General features: G+C 55.5%; 1 protein-coding gene across 4 annotated transcripts in view; it reads right to left on the bottom strand.

Moving 5' to 3' along the window:
• The window catches only part of WDR47 (WD repeat domain 47), a 97053-nt gene that overhangs the window by 16763 nt on the left and 67846 nt on the right, over positions 1–12444 (bottom strand). For all 4 annotated transcript variants that reach the window (XM_075617073.1, XM_075617072.1, XM_075617074.1 and 1 more), the window contains 4 exons: positions 9625–9803; positions 8125–8388; positions 7151–7205; positions 5986–6143 (listed from right to left, as the gene is read on the bottom strand). In XM_075617073.1, coding sequence (XP_075473188.1) covers positions 5986–6143; positions 7151–7205; positions 8125–8388; positions 9625–9803 — 656 coding nt within the window. The remainder of the gene's footprint in view (positions 1–5985; positions 6144–7150; positions 7206–8124; positions 8389–9624; positions 9804–12444) is intronic.

Below are 12444 nucleotides of genomic sequence, written 5' to 3'. Positions count from 1 at the left end.
AAACCTGGCAGTAAGAAATCGCAGCAAAATATTCCATCTAATAGCAAAGAAATCAAACCTGAAAAAAACTAGCCCTAACAGACCAACAACAAATGACAAAATCAAAGAAAAATGGTTTGATAAGGAATGCAACACCCTTAGAAAAAGCCTGCGAACAATATCAAACCAAAAACACAGAGACTCAAACAATACAGAACTACGAATGAGGTACCACCAACACCTAAAGCACTACAGGCACACCCTAAGGAAGAAAAAACACAACCACATTGCCAAAAAACTAGAAAGAATTGAAGAAGCATTAGATGAAAATACTTCCTGGCAAACCTGGAAACATCTGGATACAAAGCAGAATAACAGACACCTGGCCATTCAGAATGGCAACATCTGGAAAAACTACTTTGAGGACCTTTACCAAGAAATCCCAGAAGAAAACCTGATGCAAGAACAAAAACAAATCCTCACCAAACAAACATCACTGGAGAACACTATAAAAGATAACCAAAACCCCTGGACATACCAATCACAATCCAGGAAATAAAAGAAAATATAAAACCAATAAAAACCAAGAAAGCCAGTGGACCAGATGGCATTCTACAAGAGATGCTGAAGTATAGCAATCCTTCTATACAAGAAGCAATACTGAAAATGTTCAACCTGGTCCTCACTACTGGCTACTTCCCTGAACTATGGAATGAAGGACTGATAACCCCTATCCACAAGAAAGGAGACAGGATGGACCCATCCAATTACAGAGGAATCTGTGTCAGCAGCACCCTGGGGAAACTGTTCCACAGCAGAATCCTCACCTTCCTGACAGAGCGGAGTGTACTGAGTAAGAGCCAGACAGGCTTCCTGCCAAACCACCGCACCACGGATCACATCTATACCCTACACAGCCTGATTAATAAGCACGTCCACAACACCAACAAGGGCAAAATCTTTGCTTGCTTTGTGGACTTCAAAAAAGCCTTTGACTCCATCTGGCATCCAGGCCTATTGCTGAAAATACTAGAGAGCGGAATAGGGGGGAGAACATACGACACGATCAAAAGTATGTACTCTGAAAACAAATGCTGCGTGAAAGTTAATAACAAAAGGACAGACTTCTTCCATCAAGGCCGTGGAGTTAGACAGGGCTGCAGCCTGAGTCCCACACTGTTTAACATCTACATCAATGAGCTCGCAGCAGCCCTAGAATCCTCCTCAGCACCTGGGCTCAACTTGGCTGGAACTGAGATTAAGGGGCCTATGCAGTAAGTTGCGAGATGTGTCTGTCGCCAGCGCAATTAGATCTCCTTTTTTTGCTGGGTATTTGCCGCTAAATGCTGTAAATGGCGATTGTGAGTAAATTGGTGAGTTCCACATGTTGCGCGAACACGGCGCAGTGCTTCGCGTTCATGCAGCAAGTGGCGGATGACGTAATGTATCGGTATGCCCTCCACTGCAATATGGGGTTAAGAATAATATAATTATTTTTAATCACACATCAAAAGTTTGACCTAAAATAATTTACCTGTAGTTGTGATCAATAGCCACTTATGCGCAGAAAGTTCCCTTAAAGTAGATTGGAGTTTCCATGCAAAGTGCCCAATCAGTACAAACACTTTAGTTAATCCCTGTGCAGAACCACTATACAACACATGTAAGAAGTTAAGAATGACATGTAATACAAGTCAAGCTGCGCTGGCAACAGCAACACTAGAATGACACAACAATTTCACTAGCAGCTGAAATGTTCGGCTCTCGGCTGGTTGTTGGTGCCTTCTTGGATTGGCGCAGCTTTTTGGCGCTTTTCTCGCTAAGAGCACCGCCGAGATCTTACTCGGCATCTACTGCATTCAGAGTAGTGCTTAATATGGCGAAATAGCCATTCTCGCCACCCGCACAGCGCTTTATTTCCGGCAACAATAGCATGTGCCGTGTTTCAGTTATCTTGCACACATACCGCCATCAACTGCATACCATATGGCAATCTCGCAATAAAAAAGGCGAATTCAGCCTTCTCGCAACTTACTGCATAGACCCCTAAGTCTCTACTATATGCAGACGACCTGCTCTTGCTGTGTCCAACAGAACAAGGCCTCCAACAGAAACTGGCAATACTAGAAAAATTCAGCCAGACCCGGGCACTCTCTGGGAACCTAGAAAAAAACAGAATAATGGTATTCCAGAAAAAATCTAAAAAACATCCAACCATATCGCAATTCACACTGGACGACAATGCACTGGAACAGACAGCGAGCTACACATACCGAGGTCTAACAATCAGCTCATCAGGGAAATTCAACCTGGCCATAAATACACTGAAGGAGAAGGCCCGCAGAGCATTTTATGCAATAAGGAAACAGATGTACCACCTCAAACCCCCAATAAGAATCTGGATGAAAATATTCAACAGCATCATCATACCCATCCTTCTGTATGGCAGCGAGGTGTGGGGCCCTGTAACATACCCAGACTCCACACACCCATCCTTCTGTATGGCAGCGAGGTGTGGGGCCCTGTAACATACCCAGACTCCACACACCCATCCTTCTGTATGGCAGCGAGGTGTGGGGCCCTGTAACATACCCAGATACCACACACCCATCCTTCTGTATGGCAGCGAGGTGTGGGGTCCTGTAACATACCCAGACTCCACACACCCATCCTTCTGTATGGCAGCGAGGTGTGGGGCCCTGTAACATACCCAGACTCCACACACCCATCCTTCTCTATGGCAGCGAGGTGTGGGGCCCTGTAACATACCCAGACTCCACACACCCATCCTTCTGTATGGCAGCGAGGTGTGGGGCCCTGTAACATACCCAGACTCCACACACCCATCCTTCTGTATGGCAGCGAGGTGTGGGGCCCTGTAACATACCCAGGCTCCACAAAATGGGATACCAGCCCAACAGAAATACTGCATCTGGAATTCTGCAAACACCTTCTCCAAGTACACAGGAGTACATGAAACAATGCATGCCGGGCTGAGCTGGGCCGCTTTCCTCTACTGCTCATGGTACGGAAGAGAGCACTGACATTCTGGGCCCACCTAAACACCAGCCAACCACAGTCTTACTGCTACAGAGCAATGCAAAGCCAGGACCTCCTCACTAAACCCTGTGCCATCAAACAACTTGTCCTCTCACTCCAAGGACAAAACCCCACACAGATCAACAACCTGCCGAAAAAAGAAATCAACTCAATCTCCAACGAAATGAAGAAGCAGTATGTGACTGTGTGGGAAAATGATATCCAGCGCTCAAAGAAGCTGGAAACCTACCACAGCCTACAGAGAGAATACACTCTGGCACCCTACCTACTGAAGGTAAAAGACCCAAAGCAGAGACAGACCCTGGGCCAGTACAGAATGAGCGCCCACAGCCTAGAAATAGAAACAGGCAGACACAGACAGAACTGGAAGCCCCAGGAGGTGAGAATATGCCAAAGATGTGAGCTAGGAGAGGTAGAAGATTAAACGCACTTCCTGTTGCGTTGCACACAATACTCTGAAGTGAGGAGTGCCCACCTAGAGAAACTAACTGCTGTTATCCAGAACTTTAATAATATAGAGGAGAACCAAAAAATAGCGATCCTCCTGGGAGAAGATGAAACCACAGCAGAACTGGCTGCACACTATATCAGCACCTGCCACAAGCTGAGAGACGTACACAAACCCCCACATCCCTGTGTGAAACTGTTACCCATATACCGTGCAATCATTATACCCAACCCCCTAGTATTCGTGTAATTATTGTCCCCCACCCCATATTATTCACGCGAGAGAGAGAGACAGACATAGACACAGAGAGAGACACAGAGAGCGAGAGACACAGAGAGCGAGAGACACAGAGAGCGAGAGACACAGAGAGCGAGAGACACAGAGAGCGAGAGACACAGAGAGCGAGAGACACAGAGAGCGAGAGACACAGAGAGCGAGAGACACAGAGAGCGAGAGACACAGAGAGCGAGAGACACAGAGAGCGAGAGCGAGAGACACAGAGAGCGAGAGCGAGAGACACAGAGAGCGAGAGCGAGAGACACAGAGAGCGAGAGACACAGAGAGCGAGAGACACAGAGAGCGAGAGCGAGAGACACAGAGAGCGAGAGCGAGAGACACAGAGAGCGAGAGCGAGAGACACAGAGAGCGAGAGACACAGAGAGCGAGAGACACAGAGAGCGAGAGACACAGAGAGCGAGAGACACAGAGAGCGAGAGACACAGAGAGCGAGAGACACAGAGAGCGAGAGACACAGAGAGCGAGAGACACAGAGAGCGAGAGACACAGAGAGCGAGAGACACAGAGAGCGAGAGCGAGAGACACAGAGCGAGAGCGAGAGACACAGAGAGCGAGAGACACAGAGAGCGAGAGACACAGAGAGCGAGAGCGAGAGACACAGAGAGCGAGAGACACAGAGAGCGAGAGACACAGAGAGCGAGAGACACAGAGAGCGAGAGACACAGAGAGCGAGAGACACAGAGAGCGAGAGCGAGAGACACAGAGAGCGAGAGCGAGAGACACAGAGAGCGAGAGCGAGAGACACAGAGAGCGAGAGACACAGAGAGCGAGAGCGAGAGACACAGAGAGCGAGAGACACAGAGAGCGAGAGACACAGAGACACAGAGAGCGAGAGACACAGAGAGCGAGAGCGAGAGACACAGAGAGCGAGAGCGAGAGACACAGAGAGCGAGAGCGAGAGACACAGAGAGCGAGAGCGAGAGACACAGAGAGCGAGAGACACAGAGAGCGAGAGACACAGAGAGCGAGAGACACAGAGAGACACAGAGAGCGAGAGACACAGAGAGCGAGAGACACAGAGAGCGAGAGACACAGAGAGCGAGAGACACAGAGAGCGAGAGACACAGAGAGCGAGAGACACAGAGAGCGAGAGACACAGAGAGCGAGAGACACAGAGAGCGAGAGCGAGAGACACAGAGAGCGAGAGCGAGAGACACAGAGAGCGAGAGACACAGAGAGCGAGAGACACAGAGACACAGAGAGCGAGAGACACAGAGACACAGAGAGCGAGAGACACAGAGACACAGAGAGCGAGAGACACAGAGACACAGAGAGCGAGAGACACAGAGACACAGAGAGCGAGACACAGAGAGCGAGAGACACAGAGAGCGAGAGACACAGAGAGCGAGAGACACAGAGAGCGAGAGACACAGAGAGCGAGAGACACAGATAGCGAGAGACACAGAGAGCGAGAGACACAGAGAGCGAGAGACACAGAGAGCGAGAGCCACAGAGAGCGAGAGCCACAGAGAGCGAGAGACAAAGAGAGCGAGAGACACAGAGAGCGAGAGACACAGAGAGCGAGAGACACAGAGAGCGAGAGACACAGAGAGCGAGAGACACAGAGAGCCACAGAGAGCGAGAGCCACAGAGAGCGAGAGCCACAGAGAGCGAGAGCCACAGAGAGCGAGAGACACAGAGAGCGAGAGCCACAGAGAGCGAGAGCCACAGAGAGCGAGAGACACAGAGAGCGAGAGACACAGAGAGCGAGAGACACAGAGAGCGAGAGACACAGAGAGCGAGAGACAGAGAGCGAGAGCCACAGAGAGCGAGAGCCACAGAGACCGAGAGCCACAGAGAGCGAGAGACACAGAGAGCGAGAGACACAGAGAGCGAGAGACACAGAGAGGGGGAGAGGGGGGACTTGGGGAGGAGGGGGAGAGGGGGAACTTGGGGAGGAGGGAGGACTTGGGGAGTAGGGAGAGAGGGGGGACTTGGGGAGGAGGGAGAGAGGGGGGACTTGGCGACTAGGGGGAGAGGGGGGACTTGGGGAGGAGGGGGAGAGGGGGGACTTGGGGAGGAGGGGGAGAGGGGGAACTTGGGGGGGAGAGGGGGGACTTGGGGGGTGGGGAGACTTGGGGGGTGGGGAGAGGGGGGACTTGGGGAGGAGGGGGGACTTGGGGAGGAGGGGGGACTTGGGGAGGAGGGGTAGGGGGAATTGGGGAGGAGAGAGAGGGGATATCACCAGGCTCCCCCCTCACCTCGTGTCGATCACATCTGGGTAGGCGCAGACTCTCAGCGTCTTTGAGTTGGAGCCCACGGCATACAGTGAGCCGCTGGGATGGAAAGCCACGGCCCGGATGGCTTGCGTGTCCTCCAGCGTGGTCAGGCAGCTGAACTGCGGCTTCTGCTTCCCGTCCTGTGGCAACGGCAAAGAGCACTACCATCAGCGCCATACGGCAACTTACACCATTGTGCGGTAACAAACCTACGCACAACCCCACATCCCTTTCTAACCCGCCCGGTGACATGTCTTTGTAATGTGCGCGGACGCAGATTCGGCAAGCCCCGCGTTATTAGAAGGGAAACTGCTGCTAAGGGTGGAAGCTAAAATAGGACAGCGCCATATTACAGGGTCACTTTATATTACAGCATGTTAGTTATCCCTCGTTAGAGGCAGGAAAGATTATACACCAAAACAGTAATACATGGCAAAGAATATACAATAGCGCCTCCGTCCCTCAGGTCCAGTTACAGTCTCATGACGACCGAACATGCGCAGCTCAAGCTTCTGGCACCCGCAAGAAAACGGGGGATTCTCTTACAGTCAGGATCCAGCACGGAGTATTTGGCGTCACGATTTCTCTAATATAGAATAAACTGTTGTCACAACGGAGCGCATTATCATGACATGTCCTTAAAGGAGCATCTCAGCGAGTAAAGGCCCGGGCTGATAACAATGACAGAGTGTGCAGCGGGGAAACCTGGTTCAATTCCCGGTGACGGATCCTTGTGACCGTGGGCAAGTCACTTTATCTCCCTGTGCCTCAGGCACCAAAATAGAGTGTAAGCTCTGCGGGGCAGGGACCTGTGCCTGTAACGTTCCTATGTGCTGCGTACTGCGTACTGCGCACTATACTGTCGTTGTGATGCGCTGTGTGTCCCATTGGGAGAACAAAATAAAGTTATTATTATAAAGATATTATGAAGTTATTATAAAGTTATGATTATTTGCTTGACTGGAACCTGGATAGGACGTCTCTCTGCGCCAGTCTCGCACTATAAACGCGCCCGTTTACTAGGAGTTACAGAGCGCCACATGGGATAAAGGCTGCGGCCGAGCCCGGAAGGGGGTATATTGCGGCTTAAGGACATGCAATGTCGCGCTGTGACAGTATCGGGATGAAATAAAAAGGTATGTCTCACCTGTGACCCTTTCCTGGCCCCGGAAGATTCCTCTATCAGGGGATGTTCTCCTGTGCTGTGTCAGAGACGAAAGGAATAAATCAGTCACATTGTGCGTAACGCAAACAGAAGCAGCGGGATTAACGGAAACCGGGACGCGGCTCCCATATTAAGCAACAGCGTCTCCACCAGCGAATGGGAAATCCTACGGAAATACTTTACGGTTTCGGAATGCCCAAAGGGTTCAAGCTATTTCGTAATACATCTCATGTAAACCCCTTCCTACTTCTGCGGCTCATCTGCACTCCACATCGGGTCTCCGGTATGCGTCAATAAAAAGGTAACGCGCCCACCGCAAGACATCGGCCCATAATATCGTTATTTGGTCAAAAGCGGCAATTTTAACCTCCCTCTGAGACAATGTTGCAGCAACTATTATCTCCAGATTTTAACTCCTGTATTTCGAGCCCTCCTCCCTGCAAGTCCCTTCTTTATTACCAGGATGGGGGGGCAGGGGCTCCCCCAGGAACTGAGCCGCATTTATTCCCGCTCCGGGGACCCCCTGCCCCCCGAGATATTACCTGTAAAAGCAGCGCCGGCGTGGCACACATGATGCAGGCGATTTAAACGGCCTTTTTGTTTCCCCAGAAGGGGACTAGGAAGCGCTACTTTTACCAGCTACTATCTCGGGGAGCAGGGGGTCCTCGGAGCAGAAATGTATGTGGCTCATCTATGGGGACCCCCTGTTCCCCCATCCGGGTAATAAAAAAGGGGCAGGCGGGGGAATAAAGGGGGCTTTAAATCCTGTAGTTGAAAACTGGAGGTAATAGTAATGGTAAAGCCTCTGTGGGAGGATAAAATGGCCACCGCTATTCACACTAATAAGAAAGGGTGGGATTGGGGAAACGGCAGCAGCTAGGCCACAGTAAGTAGAAACTTGCTATGATATGGGGCTTTTACAACAGATCGCTGTGGTAAGACCCTACAGGACGTACGTTGTAATCCCGTACACCGGCGACTCGTCCGGGAATGGGATGTGCGTGACGCTTTCGCGTTTCCGGGGCGTGCTGGTGTTGATGCTCTGACTGTCGGGCGGCTGGCTGACCCTTGGCAGAGAGCCCGAGGCCGGAGGGGAGAGGCCGTTGGTGGCGGGAGGGCTGTCCTCTTTGGTGCCGTTCTGCTGCATGCTCTTGCCCATGAGGTCGTCTCCGGGGGTCTCCAAACCCCCCACATTCAGCTCTCCCAGCTTCATGATAGACCTACAGGGGGCGATAGCCGGAGGTGGGAGACAGTCACCACGATGCTGCATTGGGCAAATAACCTTCTTTCAAGGGGCAATGCACTCTATAAATGACCTTCAACTGACCTCAATGTCATGCCATTTACAGATGGTCACCAACTTCATTGCTATGTTATTTCTCTAGCTGTCTTAGATTGCATTGTTATTTATAAAAGGCCCCACCGCCTGCAGTACTGTCCCCCCCTCCTGGAAACTCCCTCTCCAGGCAGCACAGACCAGTGTTCCGCCTAAATTCAGAGAGACTTCTCATTGAAAACACCACCTCCTCCGACAAGATTCCTTGAAGTCTAATAATGTCAAAGTCAAAGCCTTCTTCATTTAGGTTTTTTTGCTTGTTAATTAGGAATAAGACAAAACGATTACATTTTTTTTTTCTTTTTCAGTGATTGGGACAAAGCTCGAGGTGAAATAATACATTGCCCACCGGTGGGGAGCGGCGAGGAGCGGGGCAGCGGCGAGGAGCGGGGCAGCGGCGAGGAGCGGGGCAGGGCGAGGAGCGGGGCAGGGCGAGGAGCGAGGCAGCGGCGAGGAGCGGGGGCAGGGCGAGGAGCGGGGCAGCGGCGAGGAGCGGGGCAGCGGCGAGGAGCGGGGCAGGGCGAGGAGCGGGGCAGGGCGAGGAGCGGGGGCAGGGCGAGGAGCGGGGGCAGGGCGAGGAGCGGGGCAGCGGCGAGGAGCGGGGCAGGGCGAGGAGCGGGGGCAGGGCGAGGAGCGGGGGCAGGGCGAGGAGCGGGGCAGCGGCGAGGAGCGGGGCAGCGGCGAGGAGCGGGGCAGCGGCGAGGAGCGGGGCAGCGGCGAGGAGCGGGGCAGGGCGAGGAGCGGGGCAGCGGCGAGGAGCGGGGCAGCGGCGAGGAGCGGGGCAGCGGCGAGGAGCGGGGCAGCGGCGAGGAGCGGGGCAGCGGCGAGGAGCGGGGAAGCGGCGAGGAGCGGGGCAGCGGCGAGGAGCGGGGCAGCGGCGAGGAGCGGGGCAGCGGCGAGGAGCGGGGGAGCGGCGAGGAGCGGGGCAGCGGCGAGGAGCAGCGGCGAGGAGCGGGGGAGCGGCGAGGAGCGGGGAAGCGGCGAGGAGCGGGGAAGCGGCGAGGAGCGGGGAAGCGGCGAGGAGCGGGGAAGCGGCGAGGAGCGGGGCAGCGGTGAGGAGCGGGGCAGTGGCGAGGAGCGGGGAAGCGGCGAGGAGCGGGGAAGGAGCAGCGAGCGGTACCTGCTCAGGAATTGCTCTGTGAGATTCTGTGGCTGCTCCGCCTCCTCCGCCTGGTTAACGCCGCCTTCGAGGAGCATTTGTTGGTAGAGCTGTCGCTGCTGCTCCTTCTGCTCCAGGTGCTGCTGGTAACGCATCTTCTGCCGGTAATATTCCTCAAACTGCTCCGTGGAATCCCGAAGCTGCGGGATATCAAAGGGACAGCTCAGTGCCACCCCCGGACACGCACCTCAGCGTTCCCCCCCCCCCCCCCAGACACGCACCTCAGCGTTCCCCCCCCGGACACGCACCTCAGCGTTCCACCCTCCCCCCCCTGGACACGCACCTCAGTGCCTCTCTCGCCCCAGACACGTACCAGAGCGTCTCTCTTCTTCCACCCCCCCCCGGACACGCACCTCAGTGGTGTCGTCGTCGTTGTCCCCCCCGGACACGCACCTCAGTGCCTCTCTCCCCCCGGACACGCACCTCAGCATCTCTCCCTCCCACTCCCCAGGACACGCACCTCAGCGTCCGCCCCCCTCCCCATCTCCCCCCCCCCACGGACAAGCACCTCAGTGCCTCTCTCCCCCCGGACACGTACTTCAGCGCCCCCCCCCACCCCCTGGACACAGGACTCAGCGTTTCTTTTCCCACCCCCGGACACGCACCTCAGCCTCCCCTCCCCCCCCACCCTATGACACGCACTTCAATGTCCCGTCACCCCCCGGACAGGCACCTCAACACCACTCTCCCCACCCCGGACACACACTTCAGCGTCGCGTCTCGTCCCATACCCCCCTCTCCCCTGGACACGTACCTCAGCGTCTCTCGCGCCCCTCCCCCCCGGCACGCACTACAGTGCTCCATCACCCCCCCGGACACGCACTTAACCCCACACCCCCCAGACACGCACTTCAGCATTCCATCACCCCCCCAGACACGCACGTCACCCTACTCCCCGGATACGCACTTCAGCGTCCCATCACCCCCCGTACACGTACCTCAGCGTCTCTGGCACCCCCCCCCCTCCCCAGACACGCACAACAGCTTCCCATCACACCCCTGGACACGCACTACACCCCCCCAACCCCCCACGCGAACACGCATCTCAGCATCTCCCACTCCTCTCCCCCCGGGACACGCACCTCAGCGTCCCGCCCCTCCCCCCGGATACAGACCTCAGCATCTCTCTTCCTCCCTCCCCCAGACATGCACCTCGGCATCCCCCCCCCCCCCCCCCGGACACGCAGCTCAGCTCCGTCGTCCCCCAGCACACACCCCAAGCCCCCGGGCAATCAAATCAGCCAATGACAAGTTCTCCAGTAGGCGGGAGCTGCCTGAAACGGAGACGCCTCTGCATCGCGCTCATGTTTAAAGGAGCAATCCAAGCAGGCAATGTTTTTCTGCATAAAATTGAAGCAGGGGTCTCCGGCTCTGTACCCCATTCATTTCAGCTCCGGGAAGCCCCTGCTTCTAGAGATACTTCCCTCCGTAGCGGGCGCCGGGTGCCGCACTGGCTGGGCTAGCTGGGGATTAAAGTGTAAAGCTCCCGGTCACACGGGCCAATAGGAAGTCGCACCGGATGACATCACTGCTTCCTATTGGCCTGCGGGTGCTTTAAAAAGCGGCCATTACGTGAACCCTGCTAGCTCAGCAGCAACCGGCGCCCCCTGCTTCAATCCTACATTAAACAAAATGAACTGGAATTGGATTGAGGATATCGCGCAGGCACAGAAAAGCCACCTCTTGACCGCCCTCTATGCGCCGGTGTGTGTGTGACACCACGGCTGTCTGTAAGGGAGAACCGTGTAGGGACAGGGCGGCCCGACGAGGAATGTGAATAAGTATCCCACCAGAGACCACTGCAGGCAGAATAGCGGCCTGACAAACGTAAGGCCCCCCCCCCACCAAATAAAAACCTTGTTCCAGATAGGTCCAGTTCCCCACCCCTCCACAACAGGTCCCCACCCCTCCACAACAGGTCCCCACCCCTCCACAACAGGTCCAGGTCCCCACCTCTCCACAACAGGTCCAGGTCCCCACCTCTCCACAACAGGTCCAGATCCCCACCCCTCCACAACAGGTCCAGGTCCCCACCCCTCCACAACAGGTCCAGGTCCCCACCCCTCCACAACAGGTCCAGGTCCCCACCCCTCCACAACAGGTCCAGGTCCCCACCCCTCCACAACAGGTCCAGGTCCCCACCCCTCCACAACAGGTCCAGGTCCCCACCCCTCCACAACAGGTCCAGGTCCCAACCCCTCCACAACAGGTCCAGGTCCCCACCCCTCCACAACAGGTCCAGGTCCCCACCCCTCCACAACAGGTCCAGATCCCCACCCCTCCACAACAGGTCCAGGTCCCCACCCCTCCACAACAGGTCCAGATCCCCACCCCTCCACAACAGGTCCAGGTCCCCACCCCTCCACAACAGGTCCAGGTCCCCACCCCTCCACAACAGGTCCAGGTCCCCACCCCTCCACAACAGGTCCAGGTCCCCACCCCTCCACAACAGGTCCAGGTCCCCACCCCTCCACAAAAGGTCCAGGTCCCCACCCCTCCACAATAGGTCCAGGTCCCCACCCCTCCACAACAGGTCCAGGTCCCCACCCCTCCACAACAGGTCCAGATCCCCACCCCTCCACAACAGGTCCAGGTCCCCACCCCTCCACAACAGGTCCAGGTCCCCACCCCTCCACAACAGGTCCAGGTCCCCACCCCTCCACAACAGGTCCAGGTCCCCACCCCTCCACAACAGGTCCAGGTCCCCACCCCTCCACAACAGGTCCAGGTCCCCACCCCTCCACAATAGTTTTCCATCAGCTAATCGTGTCGTACCTCCAG

The sequence above is a fragment of the Ascaphus truei genome, chromosome 10, assembly GCF_040206685.1.
Source record: "Ascaphus truei isolate aAscTru1 chromosome 10, aAscTru1.hap1, whole genome shotgun sequence".
NCBI classification, from domain to species: domain Eukaryota; kingdom Metazoa; phylum Chordata; class Amphibia; order Anura; family Ascaphidae; genus Ascaphus; species Ascaphus truei.
The sequence above is the reverse complement of the archived record's forward strand: the minus strand, read 5'-3'. Positions and strand labels throughout refer to the sequence as shown.